This window comes from Marmota flaviventris, chromosome 4 (assembly GCF_047511675.1).
Source record: "Marmota flaviventris isolate mMarFla1 chromosome 4, mMarFla1.hap1, whole genome shotgun sequence".
NCBI lineage: Eukaryota > Metazoa > Chordata > Mammalia > Rodentia > Sciuridae > Marmota > Marmota flaviventris.
This window is the reverse complement of record NC_092501.1, coordinates 67,437,636-67,465,019: the sequence shown is the minus strand read 5'-3', so window position 1 is coordinate 67,465,019 and position 27,384 is coordinate 67,437,636. Positions and strand designations below refer to the sequence as shown.

The 27,384-nt window shown below is 32.1% G+C and overlaps 1 protein-coding gene across 16 annotated transcripts in view; it reads right to left on the bottom strand.

Annotated features, from left to right (window-relative positions):
* Positions 1–27,384, bottom strand: part of Pcdh15 (protocadherin related 15) — a 746,672-nt gene that overhangs the window by 479,288 nt on the left and 240,000 nt on the right. For all 16 annotated transcript variants that reach the window (XM_071610757.1, XM_071610756.1, XM_071610753.1 and 13 more), the window contains one exon: positions 9,008–9,168. In XM_071610757.1, the coding sequence (XP_071466858.1) occupies positions 9,008–9,168 (161 nt within the window). The remainder of the gene's footprint in view (positions 1–9,007; positions 9,169–27,384) is intronic.

The window sequence follows — 27,384 nt, the reverse complement described above, 5'->3', positions numbered from 1 at the left end:
AGAGTCATATGACTTGGCTTCTCATTCCAATTCCAGAAACTACTAACTGTATGATCCATGGGAAATTAAAAAACCTCTCTGTGCTGAGTTTGTTGAACTCTAAAAATAGGGATATTAATTACACTAATATGATAGAACTGTAAATATTACATGGTATTATACCAACTGAGCACATAAAAGCATATGATGAATATAAACTACATTTTTATATCTAAAAAGATAAACTTTCATTATCTTATCATTTCTTTAGGTGAGTACATTCAGATCCCTTGTAACTATGTTGAGATATACAATGCATTATTGTTCAATAAATTTACCCTTCTGGCCGTAGAATACCAAAACTCATTCCTCCTATTAAATAATAGCATTGTACCCATTGATCAATCATTCTATTTCTTTATTTTCCACTAGTTTTCAAAGTCTAGGATAATTTTCATGAACTGATAACTACCAAACATATACATGAATAGGAGCTAATAATTTTGGAATATAAGATAAATTATTAGATATTTGGATTAAACCAAATTAAAAATATACCAATGACCACTGGGATCGGTTCATTAAAAACATCACGTGCCACATTTACAAATGAGAAAAATACTGTAGAAACTGCACCTAAATTTAAGAAATGCATTGTTTAATTTAAAGATATTTAATGTTCACTAAAAAAAGATAGTTTATTTGTACATGCCTGAATTACTGTATTTAGAAATAATAAATTGAGACATAATTAATATATAGAGGAATATCTCTAGTTAGATACCACAGAGTTCTGTTCTGATATCTACCTCATTTCACTTTTAAAAATTAAATATAATGTTATGTATAAAATCTGTGAAAATCACAAAGCTTAAAAGAATACATATGTGTACATATATGTAAACATCAATAACAAAAGGCAAGGCTCAAAGTTATCTTAGTAATTAAAAGTATTAGGTTAAAATGATAATTTTTTATATTAGTAAACATAAATCCTCTAATTTGTTATAGAAGTAATGTAATCTCTCAAATATAATAAATGAGTGTGAACATTAATATAAACATGTAATAAAATTTTGATGTTTAAAAGCTGATTTTATATATCAGCACCTTAAATGGCTGCTGAATCCTAACACAAATATAGGTGCAAATATGGTGGCTCACTAGAGGAAGTGAAGTTTGAACACTGAGCATATATTATAAAATTTGAGAATGATGAAAAAAATTCCAGATAACTAGATGGCATTATTAAAAAAAACCTAATAGTTTCTTTATTATAGTTTCAGAGAACAGAAATAAGAACAATGAATATAATGCACTCAAAGCATATGCTTTCAATACGATTAGAGGTTTTTCTCTTAATCCAAAGTAGCACAGAATAGAATGTACTAGCCTATCAAGCAAGCTTCATCACTGAAAATATGCAAGCGAGAGGATAAAAGACCATTTTAAAAGACTAGATCTTAAAAGATTTTGGGAAATAATTTGAATTAAATGACCTCTATCTTTACTAATAGTTTAAAAACATTTGCACTAACAGATGTTTTTTAAAAGGTTCCATATATTTTAATTGTAAAGTAAAACAGAATAAATATTTGTGCTGTTAGCCCCTAGCACAACTCTTGGAAACAATCAAGTGAATTATGTTCTTCTAAACATTTCAGGAGAGATATATAAAACCATTCCATCTCTACTTCTAATTCTACATTGAGTGGTTGCACTGGGACAGAAAGGTCACAGTCTTTTCAAACTGGATCAACTGCAGTATGCACTGAGTCCCCCTTAGTCATGCTAAGTACCTATAAATTAGACATAACTAGGTCACCTAGAGTTGTTGACACTCTCAACTTTAGCTCCCTGTGCAACTCTTAGTAGCATAGATGGAACATAGCAGGCAATAAATCCCAGCCACAAAGGATTATACTGCAGTTAAGAATTCCCTGTGACTAATATAGAACACAGTGTAATTTTACATTGGAATAGATTCTATTCTGCTGTATAAGAAGATACAGCAAGTACAGTTCTCCTAAGTCAATTAGAGTTTAGAGATGCCAAAGTGCTTAGGAATGTGTTGGGGGAAATTTTAGTTTATTTTTCATAAGTGGAAAAGGTCACAGTAATTTTATCTTTTTAAATTCTTTTAAATTTCTTCATTCATGAAACAAAGATAGAAAAAAACTATATATGAATCATGTTCAGGTAATCATTTTAAAACAATAACCATTCATATATATGTAGAAATGCACATTGTCCTGCTAATTTCAAAATAAATGCTAAACATAAAACTCTGAAAGTAAACTAGCATATTCAAACATCAGTGTATGTATGTGTAAAGGTTTTGATATATGTATCAGGAATGACACATCAATGGCTAATGAAAGTTATCTTTAAAAAGTGGTTCTGGGAGGGTAAAGTTAGGAAGACATTTTCCAAAAATACATATAAATTTTGTAATATAAAAGAACAAAAAAATGTTATGTTTCTCAGACTATTTAATATACAAAGTGAGATATTTTGATGTGAATAATGTAGATTATAACACTCTTCTGCAATTTAAAGTGAATTGAGTTTTTCCTAGAAACCACATTATTTAGGAGGCTTAATGAATTGGAAGCTCATTACTTGGAGAAGGATAGTTTTTGAGCAAACCAATAAGAATTCATTTTTTTAATAAAACCTAGGCAAAGTATGTTGTATAGGAGTGAGTGGTTTTATCATGATTTTTCTTTGTATTTACTAGCTTTACAAAATGAAGAACTTTCATTATTTTACATATGGAAGAAAGTAAAAGAATTTGAGACACAGTGTTTTCTAAAAATGTTGTTTTCAATGAAAAAGTAACTTAAATGACTGGATAGAAATGTGAACATCCTTAACAAATTAATTTTCACATTGAATAACAGGTTATTTTCAGAAAAGGCCTAGAGAAGAACGAAATGATCACAGAATATAATTAGATATATTGCAATATGTAGAAAAACTTATAGTTTTTTCATAATAAATTAAATAGATATTCAGTTTGTTTTATTCTTTAGTAGTAGGTATTTGTTATGTGCAAAGTTCCATATTGGTTGGGATTAGATTAATATGACCTAGTCCTTGGACACTAAAACAGTTCCTAAAAATTGATATTAAATGAATATAAAAAATTATGTTGAAGGTACAATAAAAGACTATTGAAGGTTATGGAATATAGACCAAGAGATGACATATCAATGTTACTATTAGGGAGTAGGTTTTTATATAAAATACCCTTTAAGATATGCCTTGATAGTAAATAACTTTTAACTTACTTTACTAGACAAAGGTAATTTCAAAACTAAGTTCAAAAGAAAGCAAAATCCTAGATTGTACTTAGGAGAAAGCAATTAAATTCAATCTGTACTCATGGTAAAAATAAGAATTCATACCCCATTTGAATCAAATGTATGATATATGATATGTCAAGATCATTTTAATGTTTTGAGTAACCAATAAAAAAAAGATTAACAAAAAAATTCAGTTTTCTTAGTGTAATGTATACATTTTTTAAGTAAAAGAAATGATAAAGACTGAATATGACTTAACTATAGAAAACTTTGAGGGCCAAATAAAACAGTTTGCAATGAAAGGTTAGTTCTTGACAAGGTCAGAACTCTTTTTGCGGGGACTGAATCTAGAACAGACTAAATCAAGAATGATGGTTGAGTTAATAATTAAGAGATTATCCCAAACTCCAAGTGAGACCTAAGGGAATTTATACTAAAGTTATGCTAATAGATACAGGGAGATAAGCCTACTAAACTTAGTCATTAAATAGTGGACTGGGGAGATTGGTCAAAGCTCTTTATGCAGCTATCAGTTTAGACTCTGAAAGAGGACAGGTTAAAACATTTGGTACTACCATGAACACAATTTTTGAATATTCAAGTTGTTTTTTTTTTTTAATTTTGCACAGAGTTTGATATAGCTATTAAAATACTGTAATGGAATCATATTTTATTGCTATTATTTTAATTGTTGATAGTATATTAAGTAGAATTATTTTATGCCCAGTTAGTGATTAAAGAATATTCACCATAAGAGACATTTGGTATTTTAAAGATTCTTACGTGATGTTCCTTTATTACAAGACTATTCATTTTCCCAGTGGACATTTTGGTTGTTTTATCATTTTTGACTATTGATTATTTAGGCTTGCCTTTTTATGTAAAATAAATTTATGTAACTTTACTGAACAGAAATAAAAATAAAGAACAAAAAACAACCATAATGGCAAGATTTATGGACCAAACTTGAAAATTCCCAAATAGTTCATAGTCATACAACTTCATAAAATGTTTTATAATTGAATAAAATATTTGAAGCTTGATATTTTTATGTCTTAATTTTATCCTCAGAACTTCTCATGAAAATATTTACTTTATTATTTTATTTTTTAACATTTAATGCTAAAATATTTTGGTTTATATTGTTTGTTTATATATGCAGCCATAATTGTGCAAATGATAGATCATTTATGGCCTCAATGAATAAATTATAGAAAACATAATTTGGATGTCTTCCCTTGAAAATAAAGTCCCACTAAGAGTTCCTCAAAGTGCAGTTTCAATTAAGTATAGAGTTACCCTGGGACTTCCCTCCTCCTTCTTTGGCTATGATTGTATCCAGCCAATAACTATTTAGATGGTGTTTCCTTCCCTGGCTAAAAAAAGAAAAAAAGAAAACAAATGGTCATAGTCAGTCTGTAAACTAGATATTCATATGTGGAAGTGGAAAACTTGAGCCCTCTCAACCTATAGAAAGGTAAATCAAAATGGATCAAAGACTGCAAGGCAAAACCTGATATTAAAACTACCAGAAGAAAACACTGGGGAAACATATTAAGCCATAAATGTAGGCAACACTTTTCTTTGGATAACACTTCAAAAGTAAAGGAAATAGAAACAAAAACAAACAAATGGAATTATATCAAACTAAAAGGTTTTCCTCAGCAAAGAAAACCATCAAAAGGGTGAAAAGACAGCACAATTAAAATAGAGGATACAGATACTTCTAAAAGGAAAAAATTCCAATGGCCAACAAATTTATGAAAAAATGCTTAATTTCAATACTTGTCTGGGGATTGCAAGTCAAAACCACTATGAGCCAAGTACAGTGGCACTTGCCTGTAATCCCAGAGGTGGGGGAGTCTGAGGCAGGAGGACAGCAATTTCAAAGCCAGCCTTAGCAACTTAGAGAAACCCTAAGCACTGGGCAAGACCCTGTCTAAAAAGGACTTGGGATGTGGCTCAGTGGATAAGTGCCCTGGGGATCAATCCCCAGTACCAAAACAAAACAAAAACAAACAAACACACAATAAGGTATCACTTAACCTAGTTGCACTGGCTTTTATCAAAAAGCCAAAAAGAAACAAATGCATGCAAGAATGAGAAGAGAAAATTCTCCTCATTCATGTTACAACACCTAAGAAGAAGAACATATGTTTCTCAAAAAACTAAAAATAGATCTATCATATGATCCAACTATACCATTTTTAGGGATCTATTCAAAGAGAAGTATTCCAGTATAATGAAGAAAAGTACATAATCGATGTTTGTTATTACAATAGCTGGAGTCAAAATATGCTCATCAACAGATGAATGGTAGGGAGAACATGGCATATGTACACAATGGAATATTATTCAGCCATACAAAAACATGTTATCCCACCATATGTAGCAAAATGAATGGAAACGTGGAACATTATGGTAAGTCAGACAAAGACAAATACCATGTTTTCCTCAAATGAGGGTGTTTAAATAAAAGTCAATGAGAATATAGAATAGTGATTATGAGAGGCTGGGAAATAAGGAGGAAAGAGGACATTCTGGGAAGTTGGATACCAGGTATCCAGGTGCAATTAAAGAGAAGTAATAAGTTCTGAAGAAGATAAGATGGCTATATTTTACAATACCCTTCTATGTATTTTATGAAAAACTAAAAGAGAGAAGCTCCAAAGTCTCCCACTGAAGCAATGATAAGAAGATGGAAAAATTAATTAGGGTTAATTATCTTGATTTGATCATTACACACTACATACATGTATAAAATGTCACATTGTACCCCATATTAGTACAAAGTAACAATCTAAAAACAAAAAGTTAGTGAACTGGGGTACAGTGAACATCAAAAAGAGCTACAGTCAAATCTAAAACAAGGAAATGACAGAAAAAATAATAAATTCAAAAATTATAAGTGTAATCTTGTCAGCAGGAAGAAGAATAGAGGATACACACAAAACAGCGAGTCTACATATTGCAGTCTAAGTTTTCTTCTGACCCTGGTAAACTTCAATCCTCCTGAAAACATATTGACTTTCTTTCTATTGTGTTGATATTTTAATATTCTCTGCCTATAAAACTTGAGTTCATTTTAAGGCATTTTATGCTTTCCTTATAAGCTAAAAATCTTTGATTAAAATAATATTTTTAAAAAGAATCAGTGTATGTCAAGGACTCAGTGGAACATTTTGCACTAAACAATTTCTGGAACAGTTTTCAAAATCAAAAATATTAAAAGAAATTCTAATTTGGTGATCACAATATGAAGCCTAGGCTGTTGTTCATAGGGTTAAACCCTGATTTTTGGTTCTGTTTGGCTATTCAGAGCATTCATATTTTTATTATGATTCATTACAGTCCTTAAAATGAATAGTCCAAAGAATATGGGCCACAACCCAAAGGATTATATTTCAGGTAAATGCCTTATATTTTAATAGAAACTATAATAGTTTGGTATTAATTCATAATAATATAATGTATAACTTGTTAATATTTAGCCTTTGAATTAAATAAATTAATTATTTATATTTTAAATTAAATAAAATTTAACACATGTAAATATATGTATGTAAATATTATACTATTAATATATTATGCTCATACTGAAGAGCACTATTTATAAATGCAGTCTATATAAGAGAAAAAGGCACTCATACTTTTCTCAAATGAATTACATGCTAGTTGTTTTTTTGTTTTTGTTTTCTTAGAAAGCATCGTGACCTAGGATCATTGAGGTAAATAACCAAGAAAGAAACACATTATTTCAACTAAATACAATAAAGTAAAAACAACAGCTCTTCAAGAAGAGCAAATTTTCACATGCTTAAACAATATTATTATTTCATTTCATACATTATAGTAAGTTAGCAGTGTTGATGTGTAAGTGTGTAGATATAATTATTTATCGGTTAGTCAACTGCATGTAATTAACTATGCCAGTAATTTAATGAAGGTAAGTGAGCTTATCTTCATTGTTTTTTAAAGTGAAAAAGTGTATAAAGATGCTTGTACAAAAATTCTCACTTTGGCATTTTTGTAATCACTAAAAACTGCAAACAAACTTGATGTAAAAATAAAAGATTGGTTTAAGAAATATAGCCAGGATGGGATACACGCACACACTATCCCTAATTTTTCTCTCCACAAAAACTATGTAGCTATTAAAATGTTGATTGAAGTTTACATTCATTCACATGGAAGTATGTGTATCACAAGTTATATGAAAATCAGACTGAAAGTGTAATTTACAGTATGATCCAATTATAATTAGTTAGTATTAAATATATGTACATGTATGCTTAAAATAACATGCGGTAGGATAAATACTAAATGTTATTGTCCCTAGTTGGCAAAAAAAAAAATTCACACATAAGCTTTTTATTTTCTCATATGTTTTCCATATGCTTATATTATTTTAAAATTGTATAAAATAAAAATTTTCAGTTGCAATTAGATTTGGAATAAAAGCACTAATTTACCTCACTAACTGTCTAGCAGCAGTGGTCTATGCTTTGCACAAAACACATGTGCATTGGGTTAAGGATTTTCAGAATACAAGGCCTTGCACTTTGATGAATGATGTGCTGATAGCACTGTGGCTACAGAATTGGAAATTCACAAAAATTCAGAGTAGTAAATGACATAGTGTTAATCTTCTTCTCATGCTCTTCCTCCCTGTTCATAACCCACTTGAATAAAATGTATGAAATATGATTATATCAAGAGCTATGTAATGTTTTGAACAACCGATAATAAAAAAAGGACATAGTAATCCACATTAAAATAAGGGGTAAACTGACACATTTTAGACATGAAGATTAAGGAATCATCTTCTCCTAACTTTCTGTAAAGTGGATTGTAAATGCTGACCAATGATGTGAGGTAATTCAGGCTCATTAAACTGAAAACCTGATGTTTAGGTTCCATAAACTGGGAATTTGGGGGTAGGCATGTTTAGACATACTCTTGAAATGTCTAGATCCCTATCCATTAATTACTGGTTATGATCCACTCACCCTCACTTCCCTTTTCTGCCCACAAGAAAGCTGGGTATGCATATGAAAACAGAGTAACATATAGGAGCTACTTAAATCTATTCAAGTTTATTTTTCCATCTTTTTCAAAAGTGAGTCATTGAGCAACTTTGATAATTTAGCTGTTCTTAAGAACAAAATACTTAAGTCATGCTGCTAGAGAACTACTCGACTAGGACAGCACAGGAAATTTGTTCACTTTCTTTTGCTCTTCTGACAGCCACATAAGCACATTGTCAAATCCTTTTACCAAGGTTTAGAACTTGCAAGACAGTAACTATGAGGGCACCCTCCAAACTTCTGTCCTCAATGCCACAGCTGTGTGGCATTGTTATATTTTGCCATTGTTAGAGAGAAGTGGATTATAGCCATGCCTGTCCTACTCTGCCATTACCACCTCCATATTACATGCATTCTATTCTCTTCTTGTTCAGAAATCTGACAAGCTTCCAGGATCTTAAAAGGGAAATTTAATGGTTCTCTCAGACACAGATGCTCCTTTCCTTTCTCATGGTTCTTTCAAGTAGTTGATTTTTTTTTATGGTCAAATATGCAGGAAATAAACTTAAATTACATGAAGAAAATCAAAATTGTATCAACAAACATATGTAGACAGTTAAATGATAATAAAGTTATAACACAGGGACAAAATTAAAAAAAAAAAAACAAACAAATAAACAAACAAACACTAACATCTCTGTCCAGAACTCTGCCTGTGCTGTTCAGGAAAAGCATTTGTTTAACAGGATCCAACAACACCCAGTAATCCACGTTGTCCTTTAAAGAGAGTTCTATGGTGGGGTCTGGTCCTCCAGCAGTCCCTTTTATCAGCATGTTGTCCACCAGAATCGTACCTGCAAACCAAAGAAAGTTATTTGAAACCATATTCTATGCATATGCATTCTTTAGCAAAGATTATGTTTTTAAACTGCAGCTGACTTATTAAAGCATAAAATATTCAACTGTACATCTAACATACAAAACTTCCTAATGTCAAAAAGGCAAAAAATACCTTCATTATACTATTTATAAATGATTTTGTGGGGAGATGAAGATGGGAGGAATAGATTCAAACACTTGGTGAGTTTCATCATCTACTTCTTGTTTCCTTTTAACAGGAATCTCATCTCTTCTCTGTCCATCACTTCTCATGGGAGTTATCATTAAATTTTATCCTGAACAAAAGGAAATGCCTGTAATAACAGTCTGATACTTCAATTCACTCTGTAAGACTTCTGATATGAAAAGAGATATCGTGAAAATAAGATAGAGGAAGAAAACGGAAGAGATAAAGCAGCAGCAGTGTCTCCCAGGGTGAGAATGGCATCTTTTTCTTTTATCTTAAAGCAAATCCATAAAACATAAATCTTAATGTGAAAGACAAAACTAGTGTGCAGACACACAATAGAAGCCATTCTTTTTTAAGACATGTCTGGGGTACTCGACTAGAACAACAGGCTATTCCAATGTAACATTTTGATGCTTGAAGCTTCCTTATTATATTTTCAGCAGGCTGAATTGTAGACACTTCCTGAATAAGAGTTGAAAAGAGAGTAAGTCTCTGATCTTTCCTACTTGTTAAAGATTCCAAGCATTTTACAAGTTGAACGTAAATGGCATTGATGTAACTAAAATCTCATCCCCCTCACCCACAACCCCACCCCCAGCAATGATCTCTTTCCCAAACAATAATGTCCTATGGCTTATGGCAATCATTTTCAACTGATCCATTTTATTAAACTTACGGCTATAGAAAGGATGTGGCTATGCAAATAAAAATGTACTCTCCTAAAGACAGTAGGATAAATCGCAAATATCTATAAAACTCCTTGCCTTAGAATAGCAAACAAGGATATATAGATAATCCATAAATATGAATCTGGCTTAAAGAATATGATGGAAAATCTAAGAGCCTTGTTTTCTTTAGGCATAAATTTGTTCAAATGTTATTTGGTTACATAGCTACAAGAAAAGAAAGGGAATTTCTTTGTAAGATATTCCAAGTAATTAAATAAAAATAACTGTCTATTGTACTTCTAGGAATTTTCTAAGAAATTTTATAAGAAGACATTATTTTTTTTATGGATCCACCAACCTAAATAATGTTTAAACTCTAACTCTCTCTCTCACACACATATACACATATACCTTTCTAAATGACAGAAATTTTCCTTTTAGTTTTTTATTTGCTGGCATGTAAAAATGTAAATATTGAGTGAAACCTGTCTTACTAGTTTATGACTTACCTGGTAAATGAATAACCTTCAGACAATACACCCCCAAAGTACAAGTCAGATGTTGATGTCATTTTCTGACCTGTAAGTCTGTCCAAATATATGCTCAGGGCCCCAGTACACACATTTTTGCAAATATTTTATACAACTCATCATTGAAAAATTATTCAGTCAACTTCCAGATGTAATTAAGAAAAGAAAAGGAACTCTATTTTCTGATAAAAAAGAGAAACACATAGTAGGCAAAACAACTCATGTTAATTTTTATGCCTTGACTCAGTGAGTAAGAATAGCAGCAGCAAGCTTCTCTGTAATGTACACGTATACCAAATGGAAACGCCAAGGCACAGGCATTGAGCTCTCCTTTGTAAACAAAGATAGAAAAGATTGTAATACCAATCTTCACTTCTACTAAAGCAGTGAAACAAAACATTCTATCTGGTCTTACAATTTATTTAATTATGTTTGAAAATTTCATGGAGATTTAAATATTTATCTTGCTCTCCAAACTCCACTATGTCTTTCAATGATTGAAACTCAGCAGTATTTCTACTGCTACTAAGCTAAAAAGAAAAACATTATGTGATTTTTGTTTTTATTCTCACCATTCATACTGACAAAAATCTCTCAAGACTTTCATATGCCATACTGCCCTAGATCAATAGTCGAAGAAAAGAAGAAACACAAGGATCATTCACGCTTACTGCAAGGATCAGTGTTTCTTTTTTAAGATTAACCTAGGTGTCCACCCTCTGGCCTAGACAACCCTGTTCTTCTGCCTATTTACCCCTGTGATTAGAAAAACAGGTAGCATCCAAGCTGAATTTAATCTTAAACCAGAAACTTGTCACTCTTTTCCACCCTAGGATGGGGAATGTTTCTTCCCAGAGGTTTCCAAATGTCTAGATTTGGGCAGCTAATGTTATAACCCAGTGCAGGTGAGTAGCTGACCAGTAGTATAACCTAGGTATATTGGAACAATGTGGTCCTTTAATTCCTCTCTTGCTTGCAAGCTTCCCTCTAAACAAAACCTCTTATTTAATCCTTCACATGTGATACTTAAATTACATTCCCAGCCTTAACTTCAGTCTAAATATAAAGAGAGATAGGATACACAGTGCAACACAAATAAGACAGCTGAGTGTTTCTAATATTATAGGGATAAAATGGCATATTCTGTGACAATAAGGCAATCAACTGAAACTAGAGTTGAAATGAGGAAAAACAGGACTCGGGACAATAAATAATTTGATAGAGTAGGACTTCTGTAATAATAAAAAAAATTCTTGGAGAACTGGAATGAAGAGGAAAGCTTCAATTAGTACATAGAAGGAAATACTGGACTTGAACCAGAACAGCTACAGATGCTCCTTCAGGTGTCATTCATTTGCCCAGAATCTCCCAAATAGGCTTTCCACACTCAGTAAAGGGACAATTTGTCAAATAGTAACAGCTATGTAATGGCTAGGCATTGTGGCCTGCCTTCCACATAGAAAGGGGATTAAAATAAATCTAATGGGATTCTCTTCCTTTCTCCTCAGTTATATCTATATAACTTGCAAACAGATTAATTCTGAGTTCATCTAACCTTCTTTTCTTCCTTATTACCCAATTATTTAATTTTTTCTTTCATTTGATAAATACATTCTCAGGAATAGATGAATAAATAAATAGTAGAAGCAATTAGTGCTGACCTTGAAGAAACCTGCCTTGAAGAATAGGTGATACCGAAGACTGGACTCCCTTTACATGAAGATTTTCTTTCATCATAACAAAAGTGTTGGTTATTAGGACAAAGAAATTGAATTAACTTATATTTATATCACATGAGTTAAGACAGCTGACTCTAGAATTGATATGCTTAGAATCCACCCTTGCTGTTCATTTCCAGCTATGTGAAAAAGGATAGATTATCCACAATTCTCTCATTATACGAAATCAGTACCATAACTGAAAAGGTATCCCTACTATAATAGCATATATACGTACCTGGGAAGGACCTGTATTCTTATATCTCGAATAGTAACAAAAAGTAAAATAATCATAATTGCAATAAAAATGTTAGCACGGTTATATGTTTTAGTGGTATTTTAGGCATGTATCACGGTTATTGAAATGTGTGTTTCTATTTCAAATAATGGAGAATAACTTGTTACTAATTAGATATGTTTAACCCGATTTAAACTTTTTAGAATACATATATGTACTAAACATTATATGGTAATGCAATTATCATTAACATGTACATTTTTATATTTTTATGAGTCATTTAAAAGTTATTTTAAATTTAAAAAAAATAGAAAGTAAAAAGAAAAAAAAGAAAACTTCATGTCATTAATCTTTATTAGTCTGTTATTTTATTTCAGACAAATAAACCTGCAGCTCAGTGATCTGTACTCCCAGACTCTCTAGAGAGTTTAACCTATTATCAATGATACTTGTTCATGTAGCCAATCAGGAAGACTTTCACTAAACACAGGTGCACCGATAGATTTTCACATTTTTCCCTTTAAGATCTTCTTACATAGCAAAATTTTTCTTTTTAATTAGGAAAAATAGCTTTTTCAGATTGTGTCAAAACATAAATTTAATGGAAAATAGGTTAAGAATCAATACAGCTGCCTCATAATTCCAACTTCCTTTTCCTACTTACCAATTATACATAAGGTAATTTGTATCAAAAAAGAATTGGTGAGATTTTGTTGAATACTAAAAGTGATAACTCATACAAAGTGCTGATTGTAGTCTCTGATACAGAAAATAACTTTAAAAATGTGAATAATGGTTATTGTTGTTGATGTCATAACTCCATTTGGGAAACAAAAAGTATCAAAAGCTAAAGCAAAATAAGTCACAGAAGTCTTTACACACCAAATCTACTGTTCCTGTCACAAAGCTATGGTTAACATGTTTGGTCACCACTTAGGTGTGGCAAACAGTCAGGAAGAATTTATATGGACTTAAAATATTTAAGTCCAAAATAATTATTATTGGAAGTTAGGAGGGAGGGAAGGATCACTCCCTCTAGATATACTTGTAAAGAGAACCCTCTGTCAAGGTCTTCCTGCATTATAAGTCCATGGCCATGCAGTTCATCCAGGATTGCAGATATCAGAGAGTGACTTCATTCTTTCAATTCTAATCTCAGACAACTTTGAGTTTTATCATCAAATCTCAAACTAGAATTAAGTTTTAGCTAGAAGGGATCATAGTCAACAACTACACATTGATACTAGAAGATAATTTTATACTGAATACTTTTTATTCATCCCAGGAGTATTTGATTCTGTTAGGATACAGTGTGTGTGTGTGTGTATGTATGTTTGCCATACACAAGTACACACACATATATATACATCACACACAATATACATATGATGTATATTATAAAACAAAATATATGTGTGTGTTATAAATTATAATTTCATACTCAGTATTTTCCTGCAGAAATTATTTGCTTCTTTAAATAACAGGCACATTAATCTCTAAAAATATTGTGAAAGTGGCGTTGGGGAGGAAGGTCCATTGCCTTTCTAATTAACCTAATTCAATGAAGCTGAAAGAGTGTTCTACAGAGAGAGCAAGTAATTGACTGATTGGATTCATTCCAAATTCTTAATTTTTTTTCTCTGCCTAGAGCCCACTAGTTGGTCCTCTAAACAATTAATTATTCAAAAGTGTATAGCCAATATGGATTCTATTAATTGTCAACTGTTTCTCCATTTACAGCCACATGGAAGAAGGTAACTTACATTACATAACCAAAAGCTTTTTCTTACTCCCTGCCAACAAAAACAAAGTTTCCAAATGTACTTATTTGATCAAAACAAAACAAAATTTTAAAAAGTGAAAATGTAAGTAATATGCAGTTTTCCAGTGAGATTAATCTGAGAAGGACATTATGTAGTTGGTATTGAGTGATATTTAGATTCAAAGGTCATCAGGCTTAAACAAGAATATTCTTATGCTTAGATCCTTGTTTTTATTGAAACTTCTCAGGATCATTCTGGAAGTAGTCTTTCTTCTTTGATTTTTCACACTTTGTAGTTTACAAAGATAGAAACTGTGTAGTGTGGTTATACATATGCATTTATTATATATAGATTTCTTAGAAAACTTTTGGCAGGAGATTTATCATGCCTCTTTCATGAAGGAAGTAAACACACATTTTGGTTGGATTATAATTTGAATGCTAGAAATATACTAATAACATGTAATTCTTGCTAAAGGTGAAAAATGATAAATCGTCAAGTCAATAGCTTAAATGAAAGTTCACAAATATTTTAAGCATGCTGTTTTGCAAAATTATGTTTTCCCTTAAAATTAAAATTAAAATTAAAGGCTTTGTTAATGTGAACTTCATTCATATTTTTTAGGTGAAATATTCTTTTAAAAAATTGTTTATTTATTTATTTTCATGGGCTGGGGGTTAAACCCAGAGCCTCACACATGCTACATAATAAGTCCTCTATCACAGGTCCTTAACCCACTCAACAATATTTTTAGATTTATTTTTTCTTAATGATAAAATTGATCATGTATATATAAAGCATTTCATAAAATTCCAAGTATAAAGCTTCAGAAATAGAGGATTTTCTTCTATCTTTTTTTCCTTTTTTCCTTTAGGAACTGATATAAATACTTTGATGTTTAGTCAGTTCCTAATATCTATTTTATACTGTGAATTAAGCAAAATGTGTACACAATATGCATATTGGTAAAGAGGTTATATTTTCTTTGCTTATATGTAATGTATCCAATGAAAACTGAATCAAAAACATAGAATTAGTATAATAGAATTAGAATCTCTGTACAACATTATTGTGTGTGTTTGTGTGTGTGTGTGTGAGTGAGAGAGAGAGAGAGAGAGAGAGAGAGAGGTAATCCTCCACCTCTCTTCATCTCTAGAGTTCAAATGACTTGACCAAGATTTTCTAGTCAGTAAAAGAAGATCCATAAATAAAACTGTGTTCTACTTTCATCACTATTTAGATCTTCTTTCTTCACATCTTGTTATTTCATTGGAAAGGTGCAAACATATTCTTAAAAATGAAAACCTTATTAGTTATGCATTTAGTTCTTTGTAAACTTATATAAAAATCCTGTAGATATGCAAATTGACTGTTTAGAATACATCCCATATAATTTTTCTGAACAAAAGTTAAATGGATTCATATGGAAATGATTCTAAAGTAAAATATGGGAGAATAATACAATGTAATTACAAATGACCTAACCCTATAACTAATATCCCCATAAAATAAATAAATAGAGATATAGATAAAGATATAACCTCTGACATTATAGCTTGCCACTCATAAAAGAGGATAGTGAATATTAAAGACAGACAAATAATAATGGAGACCATCTTAGGGAGATGATCATCTCTTAGGAGATCATCAATTTAAAAAGTGAACACACTGAGCTAATGTCTCATGGAAAAAACATGCCACCTTCTTTCCACTGTGCAGAGAAAAGAATGCTAAACACAGAAGCTGGGTCATGAGTTTAAAAAACCCAAAAAGTGTTTATGGTGAACAACCTCTTAAGATATACATATGATGCCCAACTCCTGGCTTTATGCCATGTGTGACTTCCTTCCCTTGACAATGATAGGACTTATGGCTTTCTTTTCCCAAAAACATATGGCACAGATGACGGGAAGTCTGTGTTTCTTTTTAAGTGATTACATGGTTACATTACATGAGATGCTCTTAGCTCTGTTGTTGAGTCTGTCTCTCTGTCTCTGTCTGTCTGTCTCTCTCTCTTCCTTGATGACTTTGACAAAACAACCAATGAAATTGGGAGGCACATATGTCAAGGAACTGTGAGCTGCCTTCAGGGATTCAGGATAACTAATCTTCAACTCATAGACAACAAAACATCACAGTCTTTGGTCTTATAACCACAAGGAACAGATCTGTTCCTACAACCTAAATGACTTAAACTGGATATTTAGTCATGTCTCACATTAGGCTACAACCCTGTCAACACCTTTATCATAATCTTGTGAGGCTCAGCAGAAGACCAGGAGATGCTGTGCCTGAACTCTTGACCAGAAGAAACTATGAGATAAAAAATGTATGCTGACTGAAGGCACTAAGTTTTCATAATATTGCTATGTAGCAATAGAGAATTAGTACAGGCTTTAAAGTCAAAGATCTATGTTCAAAATCTTGGCGCCACAACATACTAACTCTATAATCTTGGGCAAGTTTCCCAGATTCTTATAATCTGCAATGTGGGCTATTATGAGGAATAAATGATGTATGTTAAGTAGAGGCACAGAGTTACTCAATGAATAATACTTTCCATCCTACTGCCACTGGTCATTTATATAGATTAAAGTATATACAGGAATTATTGATTATTTTTCATTAAATTGTAAACATCATACACAGTATTTTATATGTAATATGACTTTCTTTACAACTAAAAAGAAATTCAAAACATACATAAAATCTGACAAAAATATAAGACTGTGAACCTGAAAAACACTAAACAGAAAGGGACAACTGGTTATTCATAGCTATCACTGAAAATTTGCCATGAAGCAAAAGGCCATTTTTTTTCCAGACAAAGCAAAAGTGAACAGCCTAATATCAAAGATGTTCATATTATAGAGGTCTAAATTCTTATTAGTATTTGCTTACGGTATCAGCTGGACCAACCAATAATGATAGACTAAAGACAATTAAGTGAACAACAACAAATCCAATTCATAGGCCCATGAAAATGACAAAGGTTCATGTCCTCAGAAGATAACAAGATTTTATTATTTTCATACCATCAAATTGATGCAGAGGAAAAATTTTAAAATGACCTCACCATTTTTTTCCTACTTGATGGCTATAGAAAGGTGGTTTAAGAAGGATTCTGACCCTCAATTCTCCTCCATCATTGGAAATAGGCCAGTTATGTAACAAAACAAAACAAACGAACAAACAAAAAACAAATCTCAGGATGAAATAAAAGAAAACATTGTTGAAGGAAATATTTTAAGATGTGTATATGATATTGATTGATTCCAAAATATGGAAGTCAAAAACCCTACTGGATGAAAAGGCTCAACCTCTTAACCTTTGTCTCCATTAGAATTAATTAGAAACTTCAAATGCTGGCTACTTTAGTTCTGGAATCAATAAACTAAAATCTCTAGCAAGATCCCAATTTTTTTTTTTCACTGAAAATCTGTTCACTGAAAAACTTCACTTGTAAGTGTGAATTCACTTTCTTCAGTGAAAAATCACCTGGAGGAAGTTGTTATTGTTGTTAGAAATGTAATTTAAAATACAAGATTTGATTTAACTTCTAGACAGTATTTCATTTGGACATGGTAATGGCTAGCCTATATTCCCAGCTTTTGGGGAACTTGTAGAAGGAGGATCATAAATTTGAAGCCAACCTGGGCAACACAGTGAGACTCTTGTCTCAAACTAAAAAGGACTGGGTAGCTCAGAGGTAGCCTATTATGCTACCTAGAATGCACAAAGCCCTAGGTTTAATCCCCAATATTGCAAAAAGGAAAAAATTAAACTGACAAACAAACAAACAACAGACTATTTCAAAATTTTAAAAAATTTAATTTAGCAAGTTGATAAATGTGATTGATTAAATTGAAAGTTGTGGTCAAATACTACAAACTTTGGATTAGAGCTAAGCCAAAATAAACTTCTTTTCCATATAACTTTAACCAAAACAAAAAAAAAAGATAGTGAAATAAGTCTGTTAAGTATGTTAGTTTACCTTTTCAGAATTTTGAAGAGTTTGTAATTTAAACTGTTTACAGGAGTCTAATTATTAAAAATTGTACATAGAGTAAACAGAGTAGAAGAATTAAATTTGTTCAATTTATGAGTTAATAGAACATTAATCACAGAACAAATATAAGTGTTTTTTATTATTTTAAAATTTTTTATTTGTTTTAATTAGCTAGACATGACAATAGAATGCATTTATGCACATTGATAAACATAGATGGGATATAATTTCTCATTTTCCTGAGTATACATGTTGCAGGATCATATTGGTCATGTAGTCTCATATATACATACAGTAATAATGTCTGTTTCATTCTACTATTTTTCCTATTCTCACATCCCATTTCCTCCCCTCCCATCACTTCCTGCTTCCTAATCTATGGTAGTGCTATTCATCCCTAGTGCCCCCCCCCCCCCCCCGCCTTATTGTGAATTAGCATCTGAATATTAGAGAAAACATTCGGCCTTTGATTTTGTGGGATTGGTTTATTTTGCTTAGCATGATATTCTCAAACTCCAACCAATTATGGCAAATGCCATAATTTCACTCTTCTTTAAAGCTGAGTAGTATTCCACTGAGTATATACACCACATATTCTTTATCCATTCATCTATTGAAGAATATCTAGGTTGGTTCCATAGTCTAACTATTGTGAATTGAGCTGCTATAAACATTGATGTATAGTATGCTAATTTTAAGTCCTTTGGGGTATAAACCAAGAAGTGGGATAGCTGGGTCAAATGGTGGTTCCATTCCCAATTTTCTGAGGAATCTACATACCACTTTCTGTACTGGTTTCACCAATTTGCAGTCCCATCAGCAATGTATGAGTGTACCTTTTTCACCACAACCTCACCAACATTTATTGTTGCCCGAATTCGAACAGGATGATTGCCATTCTGACAGGAGTGAGATGAAATTTTAGAGTAGTTTTGATTCGCATTTCTCTAATTGCTAGAGATGTAGAACAGTTATTTATATATTTGTGGATCCATTGCATTTCTTCTTCTGTGAAGTGTCTGTTCAGTTCTTTAGCCCATTTATTGATTGGGTCATTTTCTTTTTTGGTGTTAAGTTTTTTGAGTTCTTAACATATCCTAGAGATTAATGCTTTATCAGAAGTGCATGTGGTAAAGATTTTCTCCTAATCTGTAGGCTCTCTCCTCACTTTATTGTTTCCTTTGCTCAGAAAAAGCTTTTTAATTTGAATTCATCCCATTTATTAATTCTTGATTTTACTACTTGAGCTTTAGGAGTCTTAAGCACCTTTTCTTTATTTTTCAAATTTCCTACATTTACAACAAGAATGACAAGATTTATAACTCGAACTTCCTGTCAATCATAATTTTGATTTTAATTGTATTACTTAAATATTTTTAATATTATTTAAAATATAAGCAACATTCCAAGCACAGACATCCACATGTTAAGAAAATAAATAAAAGCACCTCACTTACTTTAGGATCACTAAGAGAATGAAATAAGAGAAGGCATGTAAAAATGAAAGCAGTTGAAGAGACATCTGCATCCTGTGTCATTTCAGTCCTAGTCACAATAACCAAGAAACAGAAACAAACTAAGTTCTCATCATATGATGAATGGTTCAGGAAAAGAAGTTATCTATTCACCAGGGGATACTACTCAGCCATAAAAACCGAATAGAGTTCTGTCACTTGCAACAACATGTATGAAACTAGAGACCACTATGTTAAGAGAATAAGCCAGGTGCAGAATAGTGAGTATCTGTGATCTCATTCATATGTGAAATCTAAAGGAGTTGATCTTATAGAAATTGAGAGCAGACTGGAAGTTACCAGAGGCTTGGAGAGGTGTGAGGGTGTGGAGATAGATGGAAAGATGGGAAAAAGCTGATCAATGAGTACTAATTTATGGTTAGATAGAAGCAAGAATTTTGGTGTGCTATTTCAAAGTAGAGTAACTAGAGATACCTAAAAATAATGTACTATATATTTTAAAAAGTTAGAAGGATTAAAAAGAGAGGGGAAAGAAAAGAAAAGACAACAAAAAATTTGATTAAATGACTGATTCGAAACTTTATATTCTAAAAACCTCTCTGGTGACTTAGTCTTTATCTTGTTGGTTGACATTATAAAACATGAAAGTGTATTTTTAACCTGTTTAATTCTACCAAAGTTATATTGTTAAGTAGTGAAGCTGACAATTCAGCTTTTGTATTCTAAAATTAAAAAAAAATTATCTAATTTTTTTTGTTTTCTGAAATCATTTTCTGATGATTGAAAAACAAATCTGGAATTAAAAATGGTGGTTCCTATAGAGTAACTATAAGCAACTTTTACATGTCATGTCAGAGTTTTTGTGTGTTCTGGGGATTGAACCCAGGGCCTTATGCATGTGAGGCAAGCACTCTACCAACTGAGCTATATCCCCAGACCCTGTTGTTTTGTTTTAAGCTTGAAGAAAATACTTGATACTTTTTAAAGTTTGTGCTCTATGATACTATATGGCATGGGTGAGCATTTGAGCTTGAAAAGGAAAAGAAAAAACAAAATGTAAGTTCTCACAGTATTGTTTATCACTCTGTATTTTCCAGTATGAAAATAGGAGGCTTTTATTTATTTATTTTACACATATGAAAGAGTCCAAAAAATCTTCATTAGTTTCAGGATGCTAGGGTACTGGTAAGCTATCTACTCATAGGGAAGAGAATTTCAGGGATGGGATACTGTCACTCATCTGTCCCCAGGTCACATCTGCTGGAGCTGCACACTACTCTGGCCCAGGGAGCCTGATCCTTCTATTTCATCCTGCACTTTGTCTGCCACTGAGATAGAGTTGCATCTCTCATAGTCCACAACTCAGATGCTCCTTTACTATTGCCTTCATAGAATCTAGAGCTACGAGAGAGATGTGAATGATGCAGGTCATATGCATTTATTTATTATCTGACTTGTTCCACTCATAAAGGAAATAATCTTCCTTCATATTGCTCTATCTCTAGAGCCTTGGAAATCCCTGATTCATAGTGGACTCTCAAATGTTGGGAAAGTAAGTAAATCATATACTATTTACTAACTTCATAAAAATTTGGGGTGGATTTATTTTTCAGGAATAGATCTATGAGCATATCTTTCAACAACTTCACTTATTTGCTATGATTTTTGAGTTTCTACTTGAACCAACACTAAGTTTTATATTCTAGGAAGCAGGATAGGACATAATGTAGTCCTACCAATTTTTCTTTAATTTCATATTTAATTTGTATATAAGGTTCTTAAAACATTTTACTTTCTACAGTATACTGAAGCAATATACTTTTCAGTACCTTTAGAATTCTTATTGGTCATAAATCTAAAATTAAACCTAATTTCTCACCTCTAAAATTAGTCAAAAAAACAAATACTCTAAGCAATAAGACAATGTTCTTCAATAAAAAAAAAATAGGTCAACGATAAAGTCTGAGGGTCTTGTGACTATCATAAATGTCATCTGGAAAAACATTGTAAAAAATATTTTATTGCAATAGCTAATTTGCCTCTGGAAATAATTAACTGAAGGACATTCTGAATAAATATTTTGTGCTTAAACAGTGTTTGCTTCTTTATATAAAGATGGATAAGTATTAACACAGCAAATTTTGTCATTTTTCTCTCACAGTGTCTGTAATAGAAAAATAGATAGGCTTAAATTTGATCATTAAGAACCATAATATACACAAATAATAAGTTTTCTAATAGGCTCATCATATAAGTTGAAACACCTAACTGAATTTCACTAATTGAAGTTTACAAATGAAATAAACTCTCTAAATCATATTCCTTTTCCATAGTACAGGTTATTCCTTTTTTTAAAAAATCAAATTAAATAAGCTTATTCAAGATATTTTTTAGAAATTATTTTATTCACTTGATTTCTAAAGTGATGAAAGTGAGAAGTTTTTTATACATTGAAGAACCTAATTTAAGGACTTAACATAGAGCATTTTTTTCAGAAATGTTTTATTATTTCCACTGTGCAAGTCTTTCATCTCCCTGGTTAAATTAATTGGTAAGAATTTTATTTGTTTTGATGTTTTTGCAAATTGAGTTGTTTACATATTTTTTTCAATTGTTCATTATTAGTGTATAGAACTTCATCTCATTTTTATATTTTGGTGCTGTAGTCTGCTTTTTTTTTTTTTTTGTCTCTGTGACCAAAAGACCTGACAAGAACAATTAGATGAAGAAAAGATTTTGGTTTCAGGGATCTCAGTCTATAGATAGCTCACTCCATTCCCCAGGGCCTGAGGTGAGGCAGTACATCATGTTAGAAAGTTGTGGCAGAGGAAAACACCTGGGAACTTTGTACCAGGAAGCAAAGAAAAGCTGCACTCAACAAGACAGATATATTTCAAAGGCATGCTCCAGGGACCCACCTCCTCCAGCCACCTCCTACCACCTAGTTAATTCTTATTAGGGGATTAATACACTGATTAGGTTAAAACCCTCATAACCTAATAATTTCACCTCTCTACTTTCTTGTATTTTTTCACACATGACCTTTTGGGGGATACTTCATATCTAAACCATAAGAGTTGGCTTTGTATGCTTTCACTGTGCTGAACTCAGTTATTAGTTCTAAGAGTTTTTTTTTTTTTTTTCTTTAGTGTGTGTGTGTGTGTGTGCAGAATGTTTATGGTTTTCTAAATATATTGAATTTAAGGGAGAGGGAGATTATTCAACTTTATCCAATATTGATAGATAATTTAGTCAGTATTCTTATCAACTTTATAGAATATTAATTCAATATTAGACAGAAAACTACCAGAAAATAATTGTCTACTTTCTACATATGGGTTATTACCACTATGCTTTTGACATCAGTGTGTAAAACATACAGATAATTCCTAAAATTCAACAATAAGGAACATAATATGATTCAAAAATGGATAAAACACTTGAATAGACATTCTCCAAAAGAGATACACAAAGGGCCAATAAACGCAAGAAAAGATATTGAATGTTACTACTCATTAGATAAAATCAATAAAAATTGCAATTAGATACCATCTCACACCCATTAGAATGAATATTACAAGAAAAAATAAAATAGAAAATGCCAAGTGTGGGTGAGGATCTGGAAAAATTGGAAATTTGTATACTGTCAGTGGGAACACAAAATGATGTGGCCTAAAATTATAGTTAGATGTGAAGTATAAATTCAAGAGATCTATTGTTCAACATGGTGAGTATTGTTAATAGCAATATATGAGGGGACTGGGGCTATAGCTCAGTGGTAGAGTGCTTGTCTGGTTTTTTTGAGGCACTGGGTTCCATCCTTAGTATTGCTTGGATATGGGCAAATGAAATAAAGGTATGCTGTCCATCTATAACTATACAAAACAACAACAACAACAACAATCACATATGACACACTTGAAACTTACCAAGAGAATGGATTTTAAGTGTTTTTACCAAACACAAAGAGTATTCAATGTAATTAAATTGTTAGTATGCTTGATTTAGCTATTACCATTTATATTCAATAAAAATTGTGTTGTACACCATGAATTACACAATTTTTATCAAGTGGCATTTAAAAATAAAAACTAAAATTAAGTAAAAGTATGAATCACTGTGGAAAATTGTATGCCATTTCCTTTAACAATTAAAAATAGAATACATACAATTTCATTTGTGTACAAATATACACACATACTCACACATACACACACACAATACTTGAGATCAGAACCTTAAAGAGGTATTTATACACTCATCTTTGTAGAAGCATCATTCACAATAGCTAAAATGCAGAAACAACTGAAGCATCCCCTCAAGGGTAAGTGGATAAGCAAAATGTAATATATACATATATAGAAGGAATGAAACCCTGACCTATGGTACAACATGGATGAAGTTATGCTGAGTTAAATAATCTTGTCACACACACACACACACACACAATACTGTACTGTTCCTCTTATGTGAGGTAAATACTGTAGTCAGAATCAGAGAGAAACAAAATAAAATGATGGTTTCCAGTGTCTCAGCAAAGGAATAATGGGAAATTACTGTTTAACAGGTAAAGACTGTTTTTCAAGGTGGAGAGAGTTCTGGATATGGATAGTGGTAATGGTTGCTCAACAATACGAGTATACATGAAGGCTCTGAATGTCACACCCACAATATTTATGATAATAAACTATATGCTATGTATATTGTATCATTGTTTTGCCTTAAAATAAATCCTTGTGTTGGAAATAATGTTGTCATCCATATATTGCTAAGAAGCACCAAAAAAGACACTCTCAGCACATGAATGTTGAATAAGATAGAAGCTGTGAAGACAGCTTCCATACAGAAACATGTATTCCTATGAGGACAATGTATTTTTCCTCCATGATAAAGGACAGTCTAAAGCCACTGGGAAGCCAGCTGGTTCCCATGGGAACAATACAATCTTAGTGATTCAAATTTGGTCTCTGTTGCTGGCATAGTGAGTAGTCAGAAACAGGTAGTAAGGTCAATGTTAGTAAGGCTGTCTTGTTCAGCCTAAAAATTATGCCCATCCCTGTCACTACAATTACTTTATATATAATGTCATTTCCTTATTCCTATTGGGATCAGGATAGCCATTCCATTATAGTATCCCTCACTACCATCACTAATCTGCAGAGAACAGCATAAATTTGAAGAACTCTGCATGAAAATGAAAATACTTGCTAAATCTTGTTGCAGTATGTGTTCTCTGGCCACCCTTGAAGGTATGATAGGAAATGGTTTATCAAGTTATACATAAAAAGAAACCCATTCCACATTTCCATCACCCTGAGCCTTCAAACTTCTCTAAAGTAGTGCTTCTACACTTTAACATATGAATCACCTAGGGATCTTTTTAGAATTACAAATTCTGCTTTAGTAAATATAGATGGAGCCTTCTTGTTGATGACATTGACATTGCTTCTAGTTGACACTGCTTCTCTGCACACGTCACTTTATGCATTTAGGCTTTATAGCAATATCTCTAATAAATGTGGTCCCTAGACAGAAGAAATAGCTTCAATTGGGAGCTTGTTAGAAATTCATATTTTTTATTTTGCTCACCTTATAATACTGAATTACAAACTCATAGGGTGGGGTCCAGAAACCTGGTTTAACAAGTCATCTATGCGATTCTGATGCTTGCTAAAGTTTGAGAACCTTATTTTGTAACATGCTGGGAAAGCTCAGGCAGTCTTGACCTCATTAACCATAAGCTACTATGAAGACCTAGGTTCAATTAGCCAATCTAGCAGTCTATGAATACCATTGTTCAGGGTGTTATCAATATATTACACTCTGAATCCAGGGTAAATGCACTCATGAAAAGAAATTCAGCCTAAGCAAGTTTTATATTTCATATTTCATTTTCTACTATAATCCACTCCTGTACCTGTTCTCAAGCTCAGTTCCAACAGAGTTTAACATCTTATATTTATATTGGTATATAGGCTATCATGTTTTGAAACAGCTTATATTTCCACCTGGGCTGGGAGCTTACATTTGTTATGGGACTATATGGCAATAAGAGATGGTAAAGAGGAGGCACCATAAGCTTGTGAGCAAATTGTCTGAGTTCAGTTAGTTTAAGATTCTTAAGCAGAGGTGTATTATTTAGAGCCTAGAGAAAGAGATAAGTCTACCTTTAGTGGCCAGAGAGGTTCACAATGTTCTTTTTCTATCTCCTATCTCAATGTCTCCCTCTTTCCCAATACTATTTTTCAATGCCATTTATTTGGCTTAAGAAACCTGAAAAGGTTGAGAATTCACATGGCCCTGCATCTCTGAAACTACATTTACAGAAAGATGCAGGATTCCTTCAATGCTACCATGGAAACTTTGGACTCTCAGTGTGCATTCTTATTGTATTTTGTAGCTGCTAATTTCACAATTTCCTTATGTACATTTTCTAGGGTTGTCAGGGGAAACCAAATATAATCATAATTACTACAGTTGTCATAGTGATTAAATAATTCACCCATTTGATCGTCCAATACTCTACACCTGCACTTCATCTCATGTTACCACAGGCACTAATTTGAGTAATTGTGAGCTCTGCTTGGCACAGATTAGCTGTATGCCATTTGGATTACCTACCCTCAGGAAAGAAGGTTGTCTCTGCTTCTCAAATATACACAATACAATCCAAGAATCTCATTGTGATTTTTTCTTTCTTTTTTTCCCTGCTTTTGGAGACGAGTCAAGCACCAATTGTAGAAGTAATGTTGTGTGAGCAAGAAAGTGTCAACCTCAAATTAGGATAATCTTATATAGTTTCAGCAAATCAATGCTTAACAGAGATGTGGATAGGGTATAGAAAAATTATGTGTAGTAATGTAAACACAATGAAAAAAAAAACAAGGAATACATAAGAAAATGGTCTTTGGGAAAAACAAAACAATACTAAAGGACATCACATAATAACAGCCACATTTATAGAACAAGGTGGCCATCTTGAAGAGAACCTATGGAGAAGGGCCAAGGCCCTACAGGTCTAGTTCGCACTCTCCTTTCTCTCTTCATCTTATTCTTACTTTGCCCTTTGGTGGAAGTCAACAAAAAGACAGAAATGTCAAGAGCTTACTAATACAACACAGGACAGATAGAGATATGATATTCAGGAAAAACAGACTGCATCTACACACGGATCTACCTCATATCAACACATTCCCTAGTGACTTGGTCTTGGTAATACATTATGGAACATGAATTCAGGTGTGAAGGAGGAGAAATTTTGGAAAGAAAATTGGAGTGATTGGCTTAGGACAATAAGAGTCATAGAGGATGAGGCATGGTAATGTGGTATTTGATATCATTTAGTTGTTCTTTGGCCTGTGTAAAGTAATATTATTATCTAATTTGCAATATAATATAGGTACTTGATTTCTATCTCTCTTTATCCTCTTTATCATATCTGCAAACATACTTTAAATCTAGCTTAAGAAAAACAATTTATTAGTTTCTATAAATAAAGAGTCAACACACTGAGCTACAAAAGGCTAGACTTACATGTCTGGGTTATCAAGAGTATTTGGAAGATGCAATCTTATATTCTAACATGCCTTAAACATCATAT